This window comes from Neodiprion virginianus, chromosome 5 (genome assembly GCF_021901495.1).
Source record: "Neodiprion virginianus isolate iyNeoVirg1 chromosome 5, iyNeoVirg1.1, whole genome shotgun sequence".
Lineage (NCBI taxonomy): Eukaryota > Metazoa > Arthropoda > Insecta > Hymenoptera > Diprionidae > Neodiprion > Neodiprion virginianus.
Window position 1 is genome coordinate 25,390,023 of NC_060881.1, and position 23,583 is coordinate 25,413,605.

The 23,583-nt window shown below is 39.6% G+C and overlaps 1 protein-coding gene across 6 annotated transcripts in view; it reads left to right on the forward strand.

Moving 5' to 3' along the window:
• The window catches only part of LOC124304837 (nephrin), a 196,336-nt gene that overhangs the window by 165,067 nt on the left and 7,686 nt on the right, over nucleotides 1-23,583 (forward strand). Inside the window, exons 4-17 of one of the 6 annotated variants that reach the window (XM_046763530.1) lie at nucleotides 12,733-12,921; nucleotides 14,431-14,610; nucleotides 15,729-16,019; nucleotides 16,518-16,817; nucleotides 17,070-17,206; nucleotides 17,640-17,793; nucleotides 18,184-18,486; nucleotides 18,642-18,917; nucleotides 19,046-19,336; nucleotides 19,419-19,597; nucleotides 19,983-20,403; nucleotides 21,330-21,482; nucleotides 22,092-22,219; nucleotides 23,167-23,368. In XM_046763530.1, coding sequence (XP_046619486.1) covers nucleotides 12,733-12,921; nucleotides 14,431-14,610; nucleotides 15,729-16,019; nucleotides 16,518-16,817; nucleotides 17,070-17,206; nucleotides 17,640-17,793; nucleotides 18,184-18,486; nucleotides 18,642-18,917; nucleotides 19,046-19,336; nucleotides 19,419-19,597; nucleotides 19,983-20,403; nucleotides 21,330-21,482; nucleotides 22,092-22,219; nucleotides 23,167-23,368 — 3,204 coding nt within the window. Of the gene's footprint in view, nucleotides 1-12,732; nucleotides 12,922-14,430; nucleotides 14,611-15,728; nucleotides 16,020-16,517; nucleotides 16,818-17,069; nucleotides 17,207-17,639; nucleotides 17,794-18,183; nucleotides 18,487-18,641; nucleotides 18,918-19,045; nucleotides 19,337-19,418; nucleotides 19,598-19,982; nucleotides 20,404-21,329; nucleotides 21,483-21,530; nucleotides 21,687-22,091; nucleotides 22,268-23,166; nucleotides 23,412-23,583 lie in introns of those variants that run through there. The other 5 variants (XM_046763528.1, XM_046763529.1, XM_046763531.1 and 2 more) reach the window with 5 other exon arrangements.

Below are 23,583 nucleotides of genomic sequence, written 5' to 3' on the forward strand. Positions count from 1 at the left end.
CCCTATCGCACGCGGGCATTCGGACACGTTTCGCCATTAAACACCTCCGTCTCTATGTGCAAGATGTCACACTCTACGAAAATTGTCCATCATATATCGTTTCAGCTTCTCCTCCGGCCTACAAGCGGAATCCCTCAGTGCATTTCACACGCATCGTCGAATCGGAACAATGAATAATGATCAAAGCTAAAGAAATCGCTCATCTATAATCAAAACGGAGAGATCTGTACTGCACGCCTACGTGCAGTCAAGTTCATGCATACGTATAACGAGTGATATTTTATCTCCCGATCTTGTATAATTGCCTGGTTTGATAAAAGCAAAAAAAAAAAAGAAACTATAAAAAACCAACCGCATAATCTTCTTCTACAAATTTCTCTCACTTTTTACCCCTCTGGAAGCCAGTATGATTGAAAACTGTTTCGACATGCGTTATCTTGCAGTGACGTCTGGCGCTCGGATTTTCCTGTACGAACTCTCAAGTACAGGGTTTGATCATCAACTCTGCGTATTGACGAACAAATTTGCATGCCAAACGATTTACCTGTTACGCTGGCGATAAGCATCACACGGTTTGTTCGTTCATCTACCGACTGTTTTTCAACTCTGTTTATTTTTCCCGTGACAAATGAAAATGATGAATGTGCATACGCGTGTATAATTTTTCGAGGAATACGTCACACACAAACGTGCCGGAGCTTTTGTCTCTAATACCACTCGCAGCATCAGCTTCAACAGCACTAGCAGCAGCAGCAGCAGCAGCAACAACGACCCAGTACCAACCATTCTGACGGAAAAGCTCGCTGATGGTGAATTGGGAGTGCACCTAACTGTACCCTTCAATTGTGTCACTCAAACCATTCGACGCTGGGGACTATTTCAGGCTGTCAACCATCATCCAGTCCTGCTTGATGTGTTATACAGTCACGGACATACCGAGGAACCAACTTTCCTAACAACGATTGTTGGTGACGACGAAAATTTCGATCCCTCGAGCACCGGCTCCGAGCCAATGTACATACATACATACATAACATACGTTCTACATGCCCGCATTGTGTGTACCATTGCGCATAATACAATACTCACCTGTCCACCCACGAACCGCGACCCCGTATCCGCGTTTCTAGATACCTCTCTCTATTAGCTTTTACGATATGATTTACACTGTGTATTCCCAAAGGTTACCAAAACCAACAACCTTCTCGCGGTTCTTGTTCATTGACGCGAATTTTTCAAGCACAATTTGACTGGTAAACAACTCTGCGATTTCGGCGCCGTACTATTATTGTTATTGTTAATATTTATTATTATAATTATTACTGTTATTACACTAGTTTTTGGTGTGACGTAGGTGGCATAGTACATTCGCAACTGGGTATCTGTCTAGATACCTAAAAAAATATTAGATGTCCTGCGTACGAGAGTGCTGATGAATTTTTCCGAAACTTTTCAACGCGAAGAAAATGATAATTATACTCTTTCTTAACTTAATCACAAATATATAAAGAAATGTGTACAAAAAATATTAGAGATCACTCGGAACAGTTTGGCTCTTTTGGTCTTCTTGAAAGTGAACTTCTTTAATACTTTCACGTAACGTTATACCTCAGTTTTTTTTTTATCTCCTTCAAATTTAAGATTCTACCAAAACTTTTCGCTGTTTGTTAAAAATTGAAATATGAATTTCACTTCTCGTTCTCACTAATTGAATATTTGATTATTCGCATATTTTGAGGTGATACAGATTTCTTCAAAATTTCATTCGGTTTTATGGAGAAATCACTTGAATTCCACGTTCGAAGTACTTTTCTGATTGTAGTTTTCAATTTTTCACTTTTATGCGTGTATAGTAAAGCAGAGAAACTTCAAATAATTAATCAGATTGTATTTTACTTATTCCGTAGAAAAAAAAACCTGATTGCAAAGTTTACACGCAATTTAGTGATTTCGTAATATACGGATATACCTGATCGTGTATGCATGTAATGGCTTTCAATCCGGCATGTTTACTTCAATTTTATTTCAATTGATGATAAAAAATTTATAACACGATCTAACTATTCAAGGCATCTCTGCTACATGAGAGTGTAAAAAAAAATGTTGACGCAAAGAGCCCGAATATTCCCTACAGAATTCTCCGTTGTCCGGTGTACGTTTTTTTTTTTTTTTTTTTTTTTTTACTTCATTTATTTTTCCCCTCTTACTTTTTGTTTCACCCTTCATTCACCGCGTAGGTATCGCACGATATTCGTGCTGGGTATACAGATTTCAACAGCGCAGATGAGGGAATATACCTAGATATACGTTCGTAGTGTCGAAAAAGACGCGAAAAACAGAGAAAGGGAGAAACGTAATAACGCAGAACAAACGCAGCGCTGGCACAGAGGCACTATTTTAAGGGATGAACGCGCGCACCCTGTGCAGCTCGGTCGGTAGGTACACCTCCTACCTAACCGACGGTTCAGCCATAGTAATACCTACGCGGATCAAATAAAAACAGTGTTTTCAATTTAGCTCAGGGCACGCTCGCGTGGCTGGCTAGAATGTGCTTTGTTACTTGCCAATCTCCTGGGGGCAGCCGGCAACACTCGTGCGGGAAACACGCACAATACTAACTCACCCGAGTCGCCAATATATCGCGCACGAGCGATCCCGCATCGTTACGGGCAAGCCTTGCCTAACCTAATTAATATATGTATGTGCCCCCCTATTTCTCTTTTCTTCTCGTCTTTTCTCATCCGGGCCTAGCCTTCTTTCTTCTTTCTTCTTTCTTCTTATACGTCGCGCGGAACGATATTGCGTGTATGTATGTATGTACCTGCTCTGAACCTGGGGAAAATTGATTATCTCGGCTGATGTGTTTTATATATGTATGTATGTATATAAATAACAAAAAATACCGAAATCTATATTAAACGAAGGGAAAAAGGTGGTTCGGTGATTTTTTAATTTTTTTTGCTGGAGCGAAGGAGAGCGCCGAAAATTTATCTTCGTCTTGAAATATCCTCCGTGAGAAACGTTCCACCGAAAGACGTTCTTTGAGCAGGTCGTATTCTCCGTTTCGTAATTTATCCAAGTTAACGTCTCTGATATAGATTCTAAATTGGATTCGCAAAATATATTCGCCCAAGTTGTTTTCGTCAAGTACATAAACAGGGTGGCAACGTACCGGGAAAATCGAGAATAGTCAGGGAATATCGTCTATAGAGGAAAGTCAGGTAATTGTGATGGATCACAGGGAAAAACTTTGTTTTTTTTTTTTAAAAATTGTTTTCAAACTTCAACTTTGCTTCGTATATTTAGTTAAGCTAACTTTCGAAAATGGTATTGTTCAATTTCTAATTTTTCGTGCGCAACGAAGCAATACCATGTGTTTTTGAATCGAAATTTATATACTGAAAGTCAATAATTTCTCGAGCTTTTAGTCCTGAAAGCCACCTAACATCACGTAATAAGATTGGTGAAAAAAAAATCAGAGAGTTGTGAATTTTTTGACGAGAACAGTCAGGGAATTTTATTTGATTAAAACTGTCACCACCCTGAGAAATATCGGGTCTTCGTATTGAAATGTAAAGAGAGGAAGTAGGAAAGAAAAGAACAAAGTTATTTGTAATACATGTTGTAAAACGTGGGTGTGTACAGTTGACGGGAGTTTTTTTTTTTTTTCTGAAACTGTACCTCGTGCACGATTTCAAACTGTAATAATGAACCATACTTGTTGTGCAGAATCATACTGCTTCGCTGGTATAAAGTACGTTCAGATATATACGGCGTCGTCTTTTCGTATTAACAAAATACGTTTGTTATTTTCACGCGTCGACGAACCATTTTCCTAATGAAATGCTCGAGTGAACTTTTTCCGACGTATATATATACGCTTGACGCGGTTTTACATCTAAGCGAGACATTCCCTGGGTGTAAAGTTCTCGGTAATTTGCATACATACACCTTATGTGAAAAAAAAAAAAATTAAAAATTTCTCCTCTGTGTATAATAGTGTTTTAAATTTCAAGCCTTGTTTTTCAAACAACCTGCTGGAAAACCGCACCTATAAAAGTATAACGTACCTATACTCTACGTGTTACGTAGAAACGTGCAAGGATAAAGGATACGTTTCTTTTTGTATGTTTATATATTTTTTATTTTTATTATTTTCCCGTCTTTTTCTCTAGCCAAAAGCTTTTTACTCGCTGCAACTCAGCTCACAATTGACGCCTGCGTTGCTGCTGCCGCTGCTGCTGCTACTACTATAGGTACTTGAAAAGAAAGTCTTTTTTACTCTCCGCACATGCGATACAGACGTTTCAACAGCTTCAACGATCGCTGTTGTATATAATAATACGAGACCCGTTATAAACAACGTTACAGTAGCGGAATTTTACCAAATTACAACACACGCGAGTACAAAAATTGAATTGATCGCAAATGGACGTTCCAAAGTTGAAAAAGTCGTCTTTTTGGGGAGGGGGGAGGGTTTGGAATTATAAATATCGAGAATTTATTCTTTTTAATTACCTCAATTAATCTGCACAATTTCTTCGAATATCTATTTTATTCAACAAGTATTCTTCGAATGAAATGTATGATCCTTTTTAATAGAACTGAAGTCGACTAACTTCAGTTTCACTTTTTGAAACCCTGATCTCAACATCTTCGCTGCTATTGATTTTTTCACCAGACTCTCCAACTGATGAATCCTTGACAGGGCACGTGATAAAAAATTTCAATACGATCAAATTCGGACTAGAATTGACAGGGAAAAAATAATGAACATGATGACAATTAATTCCTACGAAAAGTGGCAAAAGTGTGCGAAACGACGAGATTAAGATCAATGTAATCCCAGCATTCCTTACAGCCATAACGCAAAAAATTTCAAGCAGCCAAGGCTCGTGTTCTTGTCTGGTTAAGAGGGAGGGGTAGTTTTGTAGCAGCGGTAGTTTACAGGATAAAGTCTTAGCCACGAATCCGGGCAGGTAAAAAGTATGCCGAAATAAAGAAATTTACATTTCATACACTGTGGTAATTGTAAAAAGAAAAAAAGAAAGGAGGGGACAGAAAAAAAAAGGCGAACGAAGAATGCCGAGGAACAACCTTAATACACACATAAACCCCTTGGTCTTCGCATGGCAAATTCAACCCCGAGAAAAATCGCAATTTGTTCCTGCCCCACGCGCATATTTATTATAGCTACCACTGCGTCGTACAGAGATCTTTTCAAATTCCTCTCGAAAAAGAAATACGTGGGTGTATTGTACCGATTTTTTTTTTTCTTCACATCTCCGTTCCTTCTAAAGTTATGAATTTTCCCTTCTCGCTTACGCAATATGTATATGCAGTTATTATGCGCACTTTTACGTGCGTGTATCCATCGTCAGTTTCTTTCGAATCGCTCTTTTCTTTATTCATTCTGTTATACCGCCCACTTTTCCGAAAGAATAGATAACTTGGAATCAAGAATCTCCGGATCAACTCTCCGAGTTTAACATATGTATTTTTGGTAACTTACATTCTCCTCCATTATCTTAGTCAGTAAAAAGATAGGAAATATCTGCAATCGTGATAGCGAAAAAACCTGTACCGATGACGAAATAAAGATTTTTTTTTTTTTTTGATTTTACTGAAAAATCGATGTCACTCATTTAGTATCAAAACACAGAAAGTCCGAAACTGGAGACTGATAATTAGCGACATGCCTGGCGTGTTAGGGATAATTACGGTAACAACGTTAATAATAATGGACCTCGTGTCATTGAGCTGTCAGTGTGAGGTATGCAAGGGATGAAATTATCAGTTACAACAGCGTTCCATGTACCGCGTACACGTATGCAACGTGAAGTAGGCGGCATGGCGGTTAGCCGGGCATTATCTGATCAGGTCAGGCATTCGTGTATTCGTAGTTCATGGGTTAAAATTCCGAGTGTGTAATACGGGCACAGGCCTAAGTTTTGGCTCATTATATACGGAATGAGTAGCTCATTATATACGGAATGAGTAGCTAACGGTCGAATTGTCCAACGCGCATGCGCTAACATTCTAGGTCAGGACTACCAACATTTTTGAGGTTACACACATCGCGGCGACCTGTCATCTGAACTTGTGACGGTTGGTCAACCTGCCAACGCGACGCGACTGCTTTTCCTTGAGAAATTTAGCGCATGCGCGTTAGACTATTCGACCGTTAGTTACCGCTCATTTCTATTCTTATTGTCAGCTAATCATTCTGTACGGGTATAGTCGAGTGACGCGTAATGACCGAGGGGAAAGGAAAACCCGCTCAGTGTGGGCTAATCATCAACCATACCCAACGGAAACAAGAGTACGATGGAATCGAGCTATTAACAGTCTCTTAAATGTTGTTTAAACCTTGACCCGTTTATCATCGCAACAAACACATGCCACGGTCTTCCTTTGATACCGTGACGCGTAATGTGGTACTCTTTTAACCATTATCATCATCCTCGCCAATTTCAATGTTATCCTCACCTATATGACCATTACCGTTATTATTTTTGTCCCCGTTGTCGTCGTTTCCCTGTTATTTTTCTACACCCTGTGTCTAATTACTCGAGTATAATAAAAAGTTTTCGAGGCTACAGCCACCGGGTGCGGGAATTAGCTAAGGCGTAGCTTTTCTCCGCGATGTATACAGGTATTTACATACCTATGTATATCCTATATACATTGTATGTATGTACGTACATACGTGTATGCAGGTGTATACAGAAGGAGCAAAAAAACAGGGTGGAAAAGGTAGGACGGAAATGGGGATGAAATGCCCCATTCGAGTGAGTGAAAGTAAAATCCTGAAATCCCGATTTAAGTGTATACGTATAATACAGGGTGTTCCGGGTTAATGATTTCGACCGATTTCGACTCCGCGATTCGTATACCGGCAAAGTTCTTCAAGCTGTTGAAGTTAATTTTGCAATTATATTCGCCTAACGATTCTTTGAGATGTTTAATTAACGCGTTTAGCATTAGGTGCACGGTGAACTTTGGGGAAAATCGAATATTAGGTGAAAGCGATTTATGATTGTCGAACGGCACGGAATTGAACTACGGGTGGACACCATATGTCACTGAATACTAGAGCCAGTCTCGCGACAAAAACAAAGTTAGAAATTATTGGAGTTATAAATATTTCCGCCGTTGAATTGCTTCCTCAAAAACAATAATTGTTTTCAGCACCATTTCCGATTACAATTCCGGCTAAATTCTAACTTGAAATTTCAATTCTTACATCTAAATAAGATTTTTGTTTTTTTTTAATACGTCACCGAAACGTCGATCCAACTCGACCGATAAACAGTGAACGTTAAATTTGTAACGGTATTGGTTTTTTTCTGTTTTTTTTTTTTATTTTTATTTTTTTGCAAAGTCGTATTTCGTTACTCGACGTTTATATTACGATCGTAATATAACGCGTGTGTTGAATGAGCATGAATTTTAGAACGATCCTTCTGGGAAATGAAAAACCCGTTGAAATAAAGAAACTTCTTCCCAAGATTCTGTGTAGTACAAAATTTATAACGTGGTGGAGAAAATTGCCGCAAGCTTTTACAGAACTTTCGGAGACGTTCGCTTAAATTTTCTTACCCTAGATACAGTGAATTTATTTATTCATGCGTCTACTTTTTATTCTGTATTTTTTTTTTTTTTTTTTTTTTCCCCCCATCGGTGTCAGCCATTTTTGTTTTTCCCGAGAGGTGAGATTCGTTGTAACCTCTAGGTATAAAGTGTGAAAAGATAGAGACCCAGGCTCGCCACTCAGGTACACACACGGCCGCTCTTTTTATCCCGAAGACTAATTCCGAAAAGCAGTAACGGCAGCCGCCGTCAGGAAATTTGAGCTTTTTAGACTGAAAGCTTCGCCTTCCGCGCCTTTGCCAGTATACGTCCTGCAGCCGAGGAGAGAAGGAGATATTTATCGTAAGGATGAGTGCGCTCGTCGCCCCGCGGTCGTTGGTCCGTGAATATTGCCAAGGAAGTTGCCTACCCCTAACTCATAGAACGGCGGATAGAGAGACGGAGCTGGAGGATTTCCTTCTTGGTTTCAAACCCCCGCTTTTACTCCCTGACGTCTATTCCTCTTATGCTTACGCGGGTTATACGGTCGCCCATACGCAACACGAAATCGCTCCTCAGATTTCTAATTTGTGTGAAAAAAAACCCCTACGAAACATCGTGGCTGGACAAGTTGCCTTTCTTCACTCGTGATTTTAAAAATTTGGAATTTTAGAGAAGTGCGGAAAAACAAGAATCAACCATCGCGGTTGAGAAAAAATTCAATCTTTTCATACGCACATAAATAGTAGGCTATGTTTTTAAACAAGCTTTTCGTATTCTTTTTATTTATTTCACAAACGATAACTGTCGCAAATATTGTATAATTTGCAACAGAATTTTACTGTTTTCCTGCTTCAGCCTGCTGATAATTAAATTTAGTCTCGTTGCAATTGAAGAAACAAAAGAAAATCAATGACAAAATTATTCTTCCCTGTCCTAGCTGCCAAATTTAGCAGCGAAACCTTGCCAACTTTTTGGAATTAGGAAAATGCAGTTCAGTATTATCCTCATAATTGTCTAAGAGTATCGGGGGTTCAAGATGTTTCACAAATTTTTTGAAAGAAAATTGGAAAAAAACAATTTCTGAAAATCAAAAAATTATTGCGTTTTTTTTTTTTAATAAGTATATAAACTGGGGAAAATACATTCGATTGTGTAGAAAAAGTACAAGTTTGTCGATTCAACATTGAGAATTGATTAATTTCCGGTGAAACCGGAAGTTCAAATTAAACGGGACATGGCAGTTTTTCATACCCATCAAAAAATAAAATCCTGTAAGTTTCAAATTTACTTCATCCTGCTGTTTTCGAGATAATCGCGGAACTTTGTCGGACAGACTTGACAGTTTTCTAAAAACCTGTATTTCGAATTCTAGAAGAAAAACGTAAAGATTCGTTCAAATTATAAAAAGTGTTTTTCAACCGAAACCAATAATTTTCTTACAGCAGCAAAGGTGATGCAAAGTAAAAATAAAAAAAATGTACAAAAATATGTCAAACTCAACTATATTTATACAGCCAAAATTACTGCTAAACAGTTTATATACTAAAAGAGTTCAGACGCACGATTGCCGGCTTTAATTTTAAATTAATATCCGCAGTACTCTCCTTTACCCCTCTCCATTTTCCATCCCTGTGACTTATAAACTTTTGAAATCCGTCCAGCGTTAATTCCCAACCTCGTCAGCGTCTGAATGCCACTTCAGTTCCTCGATAAGTGTAGAGCAAAGACCAGACTTCTCTCATCTCTTCTCTTATTCTCTCGGTTCCGACACCCGGTCTGCACCCCTGAGGAATATTTATTGAGCTACTTTCGTCCTCTTTTTGGTCCGATACCGTCTGCAGGAATGAAAATGGACAGAAAATCCTTTACCTGTGCACCCCTCCACTTTCTCTATGAACCCTCGTATCTACATTTCGCCCCGCCATCGTCGAATAAAACAGACAAGAAAACTAAAGAAAAGAAAAGGGAAAAAAGAAGTTCCGGGCAAAAAAAAGGGGGGGGGGAACGTAACCGAAAAAGAAAAATGAAAAACGGGACACGAACAGACGTCAGAATTTTCGCTGACTGGTTAAAAAGTTCCCCTCTCTAGCGGGTGTAACTCGCAGCTTGATGTCGGGAATTTTTAAATTAATCCGAATCTCGCATCGCACGGCACCGCTGCGCATCCCCCTCTTCCACCTTTCTCGACTCTTTTTTCCAACCCTCTACACGGTTTACGGTACTTATACTCAACTCACCAGCAGAAATTCGATTCGAACTCAATATTAGCCACCTGCATGGATATAGTCCTCGAAAGTTCGCCAGGTTGAACTACAACGTACGGAATGATGCACGTGTACATATACACTGAGGTATTTGTGGTTTGCAATTTGATTTTTTTTTTCATCCTGTTTTTTTAATTTTTTTTAAATTTTTTTTTGTTTTACGTAAAACAGTTTATTCACGAATGTACTCTTCGCAAAGTCGAAGCATTTGTTAATATGTTACACTACAACGGAGAGTAAGTAAACATCCGTTTGTCTTGCCTTTTTTTTTTTTTTTTTTTAGTCAGTTTTTGGAAATTTTCGCAATCCCGAAGTGAAAATGTATAAACTGGCGAAACATGTTTACGGTGGATTCTTCCTAGCGTAAAACGAGTGATCGAAAATTTTACTTTGAATATTTTACCCGGAAAGTATTCTTCCTCACTTGATTCTGGACAGGGTTGTAATATTGACCTTTGGTCAATTAACCACAGATTGAAATTTCAAATTTGAGTGTTGGACTTGTTCTTACACCAATGTACGTATAATTGTATGTGTATATTGATGTACAAGTTTGCCTAACTTTCCAGGCTGAATAATTAGGTTGAGCAAACTGCCTTAATGGCGCGTGTGTGTGTGTGTGTGTCCAATGCTTCTGTCCTTCTTTTTCCGTTTTCTCTTTTTTTTCTGTTTCTTTCTCCTCTACTTCTCCCGCACTCTTTTCGTTCGCGGCATATTTAATCGTAGTCCAACAGTGTCATTGCTCCGTTTTCAAATATGAATTGAGTCCTGAGGGAACCCCGGTGGCATGAGCAAACCTTCTACTCTTTTTCTCTTCCTCTCTTGCTCACCTTCTCTCTTCCTCGCACTCTCGCTTGTATGACTATACCTATAATCGACGTTTGCCTGTCGTCAATCCGGTAGTTTTTCTCTACAGTGTGAATTCAGCTCGTTAGGTATCAAAGGGTCTTCGATTAATCAACCCTCTCACTTAGTGGCTGAATTACTCGCATATCGAGTAGATTCATCTATTATGACATGTCGTTGGTTCCCACCGTACACGCCTCGAGCTATTTGCCCCGATCAAATAACCCGCTTGACTTCGAAACGTTATATGTACCAACTACCATTCATATAACTCGGGTTACTTTTACCCTGCTGGTCTGCCTTCTGTAGGATTGTTTGGAAATAATTATAATCGATTGGGAAACGGATTCGCTAACATTCTGCCCGAATTTTGACTCGTTGCGGTCTCTGTTGATCAGTCCAAAGATGAATTCAGGGGGCTTAAAATTTGGGGGCTAGTTAGCTGAAGTACTTTGCGAACCGACGTGGGTAAAATTATTTTGCTACCTTAAAACCCCCTCCGCGTTTTCTCCTTTTCCTTTAGCTTATAAGCTCGTCAAGCGGCCCACCGTCAATACGTATATAGGTATAAATCTTTCGTAAAGAATTGAAACGATCTTAAGAAAAGTATGAAAATTATAAGAGAATGATTTTAAAATCAGTATCCATCATATCGGGGATACGCTATCTGGTAGCAGTGAATGTAATTAATGTGTACTCGAACAAAACCGTATCTAATTATAAAAGTTCTTTTCATGTTATATTTTTTAATATACATCAACTCATTGCAACGAAATAAAACTCGTCAAAAAAGTTTTAAAAACTTTTCACCGCTTTTGATATTCGCATTATATACGCGGAACGATCAGCTGATTGCCGTGTCCGACGCCATATTGCTCAGTCGCGCCCCGCACGTCTTTGAATCCGCTAACGAGACGTAGCAAGCGATGAAGATAAATGTATAAGAAATTCAACAGCAAGAAGAGAAAAAGTCTGAAAATTTCAATTAGCTCTATATAATATGTATGCGTAGGTAAAAAATTGCTAACGAGTTTTTCGCCGGCCAATTCTTCGCTGTCATCTTAATGCAGCGCTGGGCCAGATGTTGGCGTTGATTAATTAAGAAATTTAGTCAATGGTGAAAATTAGCAGGGAAGTGTCGTTAAGAGTTTAAAAAGTTTCATCAAAGATGCAGTGCCAACCCACCTTCCTTTTCCTTGTTCCCAAATGCCAGCACCCTGCAGAACAAACAAGGGCTACGCTACTCTCCGCAAACTGATATTTTCGCCTGTAAAATTTCACTCAACTATTGTTATACCCTGTCCAATTATTTGCCCACATCTTGCCTCGTCTTTTCTTGTCTTTGTTGTGCGATTACGTATACCCCGGACAAAGAGGCATCCAGGATGAATGAGAATGCCCAAAGTCATCCGAAAGATGTCTGCATAATCCCTAACTTATGGGTTCGAGGCTAATTAAGGTGTCTGGGTAAAGTCTGCTTCGTAGTAGGTAACTATAACGGTTAATTGTCAGTGGGATCGTAACACGATCCTGTGTTACGTAAATTTCAATACATAGTTATAGTCGCGTTATCGTAGGGGATGAAAAAGGAGCAAATACGATATTACAATGAACGGAAGCTTGATTAATAATTACACTCAATAATTTAGCGGAATCTATTTCGCCGAGGCGGATCCTAACCGCACAGGGAAGGAAGATTGAATCCAATTTCGTTGCGCAAACTACCACCGAGCGAAAACATCATTATTCTACGAGCACGCCGGTGTTTGGTTCGGTTATATCCTCCGCTGTATGGTATAGAATAGAGGCGACCTATAGAGGCGTTGATAAGCCGTCCAATAGTTGCCAAAGCATGTCCCAACAAATATCAACAACTCCAATTGCCTTGCAAATTGTTTCCAAGCGTACTTAGTTGTTGATGTTTATACCATACGCGGTGGTGATTCCGTAGTCTGCGGTGCTCGGGGTGTGTGAACAGAGCTAGTGGTAATTTCATAACGATACATTCTAACCGATATATCACACCCTTCTCTTATCGTTGTTTCAGCACCGCCGATAAAGGTAGAGATCAGCAACTACCAGGATCACGCAAAAATCGAGGCGAAGGTCGGCCAGTCCTACCAGCTCCATTGTTCCGTGAGGTTGGCCAAACCAGCCGCAACGATAGTTTGGTACCGAGGAAACGTTGAAGTCAAGGGCGGGGCGTCCGACATCGAGTCGATACCAACCGAGGATGGTGAGTTTCGTCAGAGACCAATCTTCGGCTCTTGGCCCTTGGCCTTTCGTCTTTTTGACCTTTTAGACCTTTTAATTCTCGAGTCAACGATCGGCCAGCTCTCACCCCTGCGATACTCTATCGTCAATAATTACGATGGCTCTCTTCGCGTCCGTCTGCGAGTGACGAAGAGCGAGGAGTAGCTTTTAAAAGAGTGGACTACATACCAATGACCGGCTTCGTTTCGCAACGGGAAATATCAAGGCGAGTGTCCTTCAACCGGAATGAATTCGGAGACGACGCGACACTTTTCAACGTTCAACGCTGACGATTCGTTTCAATTTTCTCTCTTTGCATTTTAGTTTAGCAATTAGACCGGAATGTGATTATACTATGTGACAAGGTATTCAGATATCTTGTTGAACGCGCTCTTCGTTATCGCGACGACGTTGGGAAATAGTAAATTCCGGATAATTATCTTTCCGCAAGTCTTGTTCTACGATAGTTGAATTGCTTAAGACCAGACGTCGGACTACGAATTGAGTGAGAAAATACGCCCTTAACTCGGTTACGGTACCCACTTTTTCTTGCTGTATCTTTTGTCATTAACCAGATTGTTGGATCATCAGGGAAATTATGCAATTATGCAGGGATCCGTTGGAGACCGGTAACTCCGGACTTCGCGGTGTGTGTAAAATTTTTAACTACACTTGAATTGCATAAAAACAAGGGAAAATTATTCGTTTCAAATATGCAAATTCGCTCAGCTCTGAATTTAATATCTCCACGCCCCACCGCTGTCACACGTCGATTACACGCGTTCGTACAAACGCAGAATAAATCGATCTTGATTACATCCCGCGTGTATGACTGTTTGACATTAATATTGGAGTATATTCGATGGACAGGTTTTTTCGTAAGGTAGCAACGGTATTATTTGAAAGAACGATGAGATTGTTTGATAAATCTTCACGGGGATTAGGATTATGATTTTTATTTTATTTATATATTTTTTTTCTTCTCTTTCCCTTCACGAGTCTGACACTCTGGCCGCTTACGTGCTACTTCTCAAGTAGATCTTGGCAAGTATCAGGTAAGTATTAAGTCCCCGTCGAAGCCCGGAAGGAATAACATTGATTCTCAATTACCATACGTACACGGAGCTCAGAAGAGGGAAGAAGGAACACTTCCGCCCCTAGGAGTGATACAACCACACCGAACCCGTGCTTCCAGCAAAGACCCCGGAATTATGGGAGACTCTGATTATATTCCGGGTGGTAATTCCGAAATCCTAATTGATAAACGAGCTCATAAACCGCTATTTAATCGCTTATACGAGATGAAACCACGCGCAATCGGTCGACCGTGACAACTTTTTTCCTACCTCCTCCCAAGTAGGTACCTATAACGTCTTGTGATTTTCCCATCAGCCAGTGTAGGTGACACGACTGGTATTCAGCTGACAACCTACGGTACAACAATTTCGCCAATTTTATGTTGCTGACAAATATAAACGGCAACGTTTTTCAGACAAAGAAATGCCGAAGGCAGGTGAATCCAGGAAGAAACTGTTGAAGTACGACACCCACGGCTCAATTACAATCGTCCCGACAGCCGACGACGATGAAACCGACTACACCTGCGAAGCCAGACACCCGGCCATCCCGGTCGACATGCCTATGCGAGCCACAATAAAACTGTCTGTCCTTTGTGAGTATTGTCTGCTTTCCTTCCCTTTGTATGGTGTCAATGATAATAGGAAACGGTACGTTGTGTCAAACCCATTAGATGCTTCGAGTCCCGGAGCCCAACTCAGCTGACGTTGCTAACTACGAATAGCGAACAATACTCCGCAGTGTATCGGTGTGTTCGAAACAATGCGAGAAGAACCTTTTCAAATCCTGCAACTCGACGTCGTGTCAAATTAGCTCCTTTTGCCGTCAAATATTCGCGAAAGATTTCTGCTCTCGTTTTTATTTTACCCCATTCATCATTCCGGATGCTTGAATGTGAAAAGCAATTGGGAAATACGTGGAACAGGGGGTCGAGTCGGGAAATGCCAGGTTGTGAGGTAGATGAAGGAAAAACGAAAAACAAAACAAAAAAAAAAAAACACGCTTAACAGCCTGAAAATGAGTCTCGTTTTTTCAAAAGACCCTATATTCCAATCAAATACGAGAGAATTATATCGGGTCTCTTCAAATAAAGAAACATGCCGATACACTCTCCTTTTACACACACACACGCACACGCCAAGAAGACCTTTCACCTTTAATGCCTGGTAATGAAACATCATCCCGTATTCATGTAACATACAACAGAGGCAGCGAGATGAAAATTTGTCTTCACCCCATGTCCAAGAAGAGCGTGTACAAACTGGTTTAAACGTTCTTTCCTTCGATAATACCTAATGACAGGTGTTTTATGCAATACCTTTGATAACACAACTTGGATTCTCCTCGTAGTGGAGAATACTTCTTCATCATTGACGATTGTAGCATGAGTTAATTAATGCATGTCATGGACTCCACGTATCGATGCATCTTAACAACGAACAAGGTCCATGGTTTTTTTTTCGTCTCTTTTACGAATTAAATTGAAACCAACCTGCATGTCTGTCACGGAGTATAATTGGTACCACACGCAAACGCGAATGAACAAGAAGGAATGTATACAATAGTCGTTATCCTCGGAGTGTAAACAAGGGTTTCTCAATGGCGATTGAAAGTCATTGTGAAACATAATTGCGATGTAAAAAAAAAAAAATCTATAAAGTAAAGAGAAGGAAAAAATGATTCAATGCTTTTTCTCCTTTTGACGATCTTCAGATCCTCCGGGTCAGCCTTACATCGAGGGCTATACGGAGGGTGAGACAGTGAGACGAGGCCAGCAGGTTGATCTGGTCTGCAGATCGCGAGGCGGAAATCCCCCGGCGCAGGTTGTTTGGTTCAAAAACGACGAGCAAATTCAGACGGTCTACCGTACCGAGGCTTCCTTTTCCGAAAACGTTCTTTCCTTCGAGGCAAAAGCGACAGATAACAAGGCGCGATTCACATGCGAAGTATCAAACATCATGAGCGTCACGCCGCTCAAAGTCCACGTCGACTTGGCTGTTCTTTGTGAGTATCAACGCGCTCTTTCCCTTACATTTCTATGTACATACATTATTCTCCCTCGAAATTGTAGAATTTCAGCTGAGAAATATCTCACCGAAGAAGAGAGAAGGAAAGTGAACTGCATATACAAAATATAATAATAATGATAATAATAATAAATTATACTCGGAAAGAAGTTAAAAAAAAAAAAAAAATTACCCTGGGTAAAACGTCCGGCACAATTCAAGGGCTAAATTAATTAATAACACTCTGCAGAGCTTCGAGACGGAAAAGTTGGATACCATGCTGAGTAAAGCTTATGAAAAGGGCGCTGTGAAGGTATTTCAAAGCCGTAGTGACGACGTTTTTCGAAAATTAACAGGCCAAAGTGATCTTTCAAAAATTCGAAGGGCTAATTACTTTACGCTAATGAGAGTTTTTCTTCTTCGCGTTGATTATTTTACATCTTACTCTGTGTCTCTAATCTTAGGTAATAATGTTTCCTTTCTTTACGATTACCAGTCGCTCCAACCGGGGCGATAATCACGGGCCCGACGGAGGCGAAGGCAGGTGAAAGGGTGCAGATAACTTGTACGACGGAAAATTCAAATCCTCCAGCCGATATAAAGTGGGTGGTGGCTGGCAGAAACTTTCGCAACAGTACTTCAAGAACGAATCTTGCCAGCCAGGGTGGTTGGATAACTACGTCGGACATAATGTTCAACATAAACCCGGAAGTTCGAAGTATCGTCGTACTTTGTCACGCGCTAAACAACAAATTGGCCGAAAATGTCGTTGGCACGCACACCATCAACGTCATTTGTAAGGAACTTATAGAATCATCCTCATCAACGTCAGCAATTTCATAATCCTCTCATCAAATCTGTTGTGTAGTACAAAAATATGTCGCACTAATGTACGAGCCTATGACCATTGGCATTCAATTCCAGTTGCATGATATTTTAGCGAAAACGTGATCGAAACAATAATTCCATTTCTAATCGATCCTAATCAAAAGCTCCTCTCCCAAGTGATGTTTCACTTTTTCTTTTCTTTTTGCCCGTTACGAAACAGATCCTCCTTCCGATATCGTCGTCACTGGTTACGTGGACGGCGACAGTATCGATGCTGGCACAGTTCTGAAACTGTCATGCACAGCAACGGCAGGAAATCCTCCGGCTACCTTAACGTGGTACAAGAATGACAAAAAGGTAAAGAATGGATGTTGTGAAAACGAGTTTTTAATTTTTTTGCTCGCTTCAACTCCTACAGAATGGAATCCTATATAGACGAGGCATTGCAATTGACACGATATGCCTCAGGGGACCGTAGATTGTAATCTGCTAATCTTTTTTGGTGAAATTGTACGCGTATTAAGTTGTTAATTAATTTCACGCAAGTTTTTAAGCTTTTACTTTATGTTAAATTAATATATACTCAAATATACGATAAGAAATCAATTTAATTAATAATCAGTACGACTTTTCTTCAATCGGCATCTGTCCGATAATAGTTTTTGATATAAACTGAGTATATTTTTGTTTATGAGGTATACGTGTCATAATGTTCTCACGTATCTGTTGATATCATACCAATAATTTTTGCAATTCATCGACTTTACCCCTTCGTCATACATGTTTTCAGGTCAATGGAAACGTGCGGACACGCGACCACGCAGTTTCCAGTGAGCTTACAATGCTTGTTAACGCTTCCGATAACAACGCTAGGATCAGATGCGAGGCCACAAATTCAGCCGTCGAAATACCGCTTATTGGACTGTTACAGCTCAAAGTCAACTGTGAGTTTCATAGTCTTCGATATACTTAATTAGTTTCATCGTTAAACTTGTCAATCTTTTCTTCAATAATTTTTCCCCTTTTTGGGTACAGTTTCAATTCTGTTCCAAAAGTTAAACTGTACGTTTTTGAAAATGCTGCAGAGAAAATAATCCTTGATACCCATAAAATTATAATATGTTCATAGATGATATTCTAAAAAATATTCTAGTGTTACTCAATTTTTCCAGTAAATTTTTCATGAATTTTTTTGAGAAATTCGAGAAAAGTTTGTTTATGTGTAGATCTCGAAATAATATGTCTAAGAGGAGAATCAACTCTCCATTCACTGCCACCAATATTGCTTTCATGTACTAGCAATAATTATTTTTCTTTTTTACGTTTTTCTACAGTTCCCCCGGATCAAGTGAAAATCACGCGAGTACCAAACGAATTTCGGGCCGGTGAATTAGGTCAACTTATTTGCGAGTCGAGCAGCAGTAACCCACCTGCTGAAATGTCATGGTGGAAACAGGGAATTCCTGTTCCTGAAACTCATAACGATACAAAACCTGGACTACACGGGGGATATCTTTCCTCGGTTGAACTGTCGCTGCAATTGAATGAAAAAATGAACGGTGAAGTGTACACTTGCCAGGCAAGGAACGCTATCCTGCAGAGCGCTGTACACGATGCCACGACACTTACGATCGCATGTAAGTCGAATAAAGTATAGAAAATATATCTTCTTCTGGGTTTTATTCGAACTTCAATGTCTTAGCTCAGATTCGCGGTTTTCATGTTTGACCTTGGAAAAGTTTCATTCCATTCGATTACAAAATTATTATACGTTTACCTATTTCTCGTACAGATAAACCAATCTTTTCACCGCTGGACCCGAACGAACTCGTCGGAATGGAGGGTGAACCTTTCGTCATATCTGTGTTAGCAGCTGGAAATCCTACAGCAATAACTTACACGTGGACCAGATCTGGTTCGCCATTGAGTACAAGCAACAAGAGATTTACAGCTCGAGGTCCGACTCTGAATATAACTAAACTGGAACGTCGCGATGCTGGGACTTACAGATGCGAGGCGATAAACTCAGAGGGATCATCTACTTACGGCCTAAATCTGACTGTGCAATGTAAGAATTAACTTTTCTCTTAGGCAAACCAATGCGTTTGTCATTATATTTCGTTCTTCTCCTCGGCTCGGGTCATTCTTGAATATAAATTCTCCTTCGACGACTATCAAACCCGAATACCTCTTTAGTTCCAGCCAAAATTATACGGACTTCCAAATCTGGAGTCGTGTATCCCCCCGATTCTGAGGCAAAGCTATGGTGCGAGGTCGACGGTAGTCCAATTGGAGACAGCTACATTACATGGTATAAAGTTGGGTCTAATGTCGATCTCAGTAGAAGATTCCTCACTACTTTCACGAACAAAACTTCATACCTTCATATCATGGAGCCAAGTCGCGAAGACATTGGTGAATATCAGTGTAATGTGAACAATGGAATAAGCAATGTGACATCGAGACCAATTCTGTTCGTCACGAATTGTAAGTTACACAAGCATCTGTATAATGTATCGTAGACTTGGAATTTTTCAATAAGCTTACTTGTTCTGATTCGTCTTTACAGTCAAACCAGAAATAGAAAGCTCACCGTTGACCAGAAAAGCTGCAGCCAACAAGGGAGCCAAAGTTCATTTAACCTGCAAGGCAAGAGGTTCACCGATGCCAAAATTCACGTGGATCTTCAGTGGGAGACAACTATTGCCCAATAGGACTGATAATAAATATGACATCGTTCAAACTGAGGTGAGTTAGAAAATAACAAGTACTTTCAATTAGGAGATCTGTGTATCCCAGTTCGCAGGCTCCACGTGAGTTTTTCAGAACTAGTGCTCCTTGACTCGTAACCAATCGCTGAAATTATCAATAAAGTATTTATTTTCCGAGCTAGGTTGCAAAATTTTATAAGAATTCGCACAAGATTTCAAAAATTTTGGGCAAGTTTCAAAGAGAATTTTGTCGTCAAGGACCGATGTTGACTGTCCACATTTGGAACGTAACAAAATAAGTTTTGGAGAAAATTAAAAATATTACATAAGAATTGTATCTATCAAGCATGTAAAGATGTCCAGAAAATCATTGAATTTTATTAAAATTAATAAAGTTTCTGTGAAACTTCACTATATTTCAGCTTACTCAGTTGTCCGCCCAATCAGTGATGACAATATACCATGTGTCTGCGAGTGACTATGGTAAATACGAATGCAAGGCACGTAACAAAGTAGGGAGTGTGACCGAGGAGGTGTTTTTGGATGTAACGTCACCACCAGAACCACCCTCAGAGCTGCGAGTCTACAACGTTACCCACGACACAGTGATTCTTGTATGGAAGAGGGGATTCGACGGCGGTCTTACAACTTCGCACCAAGTCAGGTGGAGACAAGCGTTGGATTACGAAGACAGATATCAATACATCGATGCTTCGCCTGGGCAGGACCACGTCGTAATAACTGGGCTGAACCTCGGTACTTACTACGTATTCAGTATAAAGGCGATCAATGCCAAGGGGCAGAGTGCCTTCCTCCCAGACTTGGTCAAAGTCCAGACGTTGCGTAAGTCACCATCACATTCATTACAAAATTGACAATAATGATAGAAGACATCAAGTCACTGAACAATTCTCCTTTTCTCTAATACTAGTTAAAGGTATCTAGGTACCAGTAGAGACTACAGTACTATTTCGTAGAATGACATGGAATTTCACGCTGAGAACTACTACATGTGAATTTTCATCCAGGGCTCTTGGTGATAACATAGAAATGACGTTTAACGCTGCTTCAAAATTATATTGTACCTATTGTAAAACGAGGAAGGTTCATTGCAGACTTTCGTAAACGCTTATGTGAATAATCAACAGTATCGAATTTCTACCAACGGAAAACTTAACACTAATGGTATCAAAATTCTCCTGCGGGATGCATGATGTTTTATGTCCCAACGTTTCTGCAGCATGATATCAAATTGCAATCCGTTCGTATAATGTATCCATCTATGTCTGTTGCAATCAAATAGTACCGATCCATGCACAATTCGAACATGTCACAGAGTCGGTAGACTAGATAGTGTGCACAGAGTAACAGTGTGATACCGTACAGAAGTTTTACAAGAAGTAGACACTGATAGAAGTTTTATTGAGTATCCATACCCACAATTCTCTCGTTCAGTCTTAAAACAGAATTAGGTGAAGCACTTCTTGTCTGCACCCTTTAAATTCTGTTAATTGTGATAATATTTGAAAGAAGTAAAGAAACATTTCTGCTCCAACTGTGTAATACTGATACTCCGCATGTCAGCTCCTGATCAACGTACTGTCGGAAGTAACAAAAATACGAAATAAAAAATTAAATGCAAAGAAACTAATTGAAGAAAGAAAAGAATGACTGTTGCCATAAAAATATCAGAGACTAACAATTAGTAGGGTAATTGTAAGGCTGTGCATGTGTAACGTCTGGGTGATGGGGGATGGGTTGGGTTGCAGGGGAAGCACCTCCAACCGAGTTGACGGCGAGCGAGACTAACTCTTCCTACATCATCGTCATTATCATCGCTGTATCCGCCTGTGCTTGTCTACTCATTGTCACGCCAATAGTCTATGCTACGTTAGCATCAAAAAAGAAGGCGAATCGCTCTGGTAAATATTACTGTTCACGTTATCCTTCAATTTTTTTTTCTCCTGTAGGACCGAATAATGTGGAGAGTCTCCCAGACGTTCTTGTGGTGCAAGGAGACATCCCGATGAATTATATCTATGCCATCGCAGCTACACTCGTCGTCTTTTTTCTTATTAATCTATTCATCATGTTGTGGTACATTGTGCGAAAGCGAAACAAGGATCGTAAGTTTATAAATTTACTCCACGTGAGATCGAAGTGTAGTTTAGGGCTCGTTTAATCAGTGAAAATATTTTCCTGGATTGGTATTATCAAAAAGCGGAGGGAGAGAATTGTTACATGATACCAGTTAATTCTAGATTACAACTTCCTGATTTTTTACTTTATAGTTACTAATCAAGACTACGTTTGCCTAAATTGCCAATTATCCATAGTTTTTGACAATTATCGCTAAGAAAAATTTAGACTATCTTCTCTGTCCGAAAACCATAAATTCTTCAAGATTTTAGTCACTACCAAATATCACTAGCATTTACATGGAATAGAATCGACGAAGAAATATGACTGATATTCCAAGAACAGGATCGAAATTCATTTATTAATACTTACTTGTGTCGTTATTTGTGCAGGCATAAACAAATCTCAAACTGCGGATATGTATGCCCCGTCTACTGTTAATGGTGACACGATGACCGGCGAGTTGAGCTCAGTTTCGGATGAGAAGAGTGACGTTAACTTCGATGCAAACGATTACGTGGTCAGTGCGATCAGTCAGTATGTTCTTAGTAACAAGTAATTGCAGAGGGTAGGTTTGAGTTCTTTTAACCCTTTTTCTTTCTACATTTTTCTTTACATACGTATGCTTGCACGATCTAGATACTTCGATCACTTAGTTTTTTCACTTATACTTTTATTGTATACTTTCAATTATGAACGTAACTAATTCCAGTCTACTTAACATTCGAGTTATTTCTATTCTGTTCTCACATTTTTTAGTTCAAACACTTTTTATATTTATCGCGATCTGAGTTTTCAAAGACAATTGTTCACCTTTGAATTAAACCATTCAATAGTTATTACAATTTGTAATTACATTATTATCAATAACATCAAATCGATCTACCTTTATTTCTTTTTTCTTCTAAAGCCATTGTAGTTATTATTGATTTTTCATCTCCTGGGTTATATACTCTCTTTTCAAGATTTAGAACACGATCAGGTTGTGGGATACTTTAATTCCTGAAAGTCTTCAGATTTTCTTCGTTACCTGCTTATACGTATGTCGAATTAAAAAGTAATTGGAGTTAGTATTGATAAAACTTGGAAAACTGCAATTGCTGCCATTTAAAGATGTATTTCCTTGAAAACTTCAAACATCGTGTAGCGTGCAAATATCCATGCCCTCTTGCATTACTTTTTAACAGTGACAGTGATCATGTATCTGTGTAACAAGTTTAGACTAATTTCTGAACGTGAGTTACTGAGGAAAATTTTTCTTTCAGCTTGTTATACAGACTTATGATTATTATTGCATTTAATTTATCTCTTAGATATGTTTCAATCGTTAACTGCAAATACTCTTATCGCTCAGATCACGGCTGTGAGACTAATTCCCAAAAGATTGAGAAAAAATCAATTAATTAAGATAGTCACAAAAAAAAAAGAATGGAACTTATAACGTTTGTGCATTACGATGCGATAAAGCAGGACGAGGGGCGAAAGACGGCGGCGAGTACTTACCTGATAGATCAAACTATACAAGACTTTGGGAAAAACAGCCTGGAAATGCAGGTGCATCACCACAATCAAGGGACTCTGGGTAGGCGAAGCAACCTGCACGCCCACAGCGGTATGCTGGACATGGACTCTCCGCCTCAGCGCACAACGGCTAGTGGGACTCTCTCGGGTGCGTCATCTTCAACAGCTACTCGACTCGAGGCTCTCAATAGGTGCCGATACCTCTGAAGTTTGTCGCTCTTGGTGTCTTCTCGTTTTACTGGCCAGACTCAAGTCAATTGAACTTATATAATCCGTAAAGCACAGTCAATTACACCGAACGCCTTTGTTTAAAATCACAAGATGGACCAAAACTTCCCAAAACTCGATTGCAAAATCATTTAC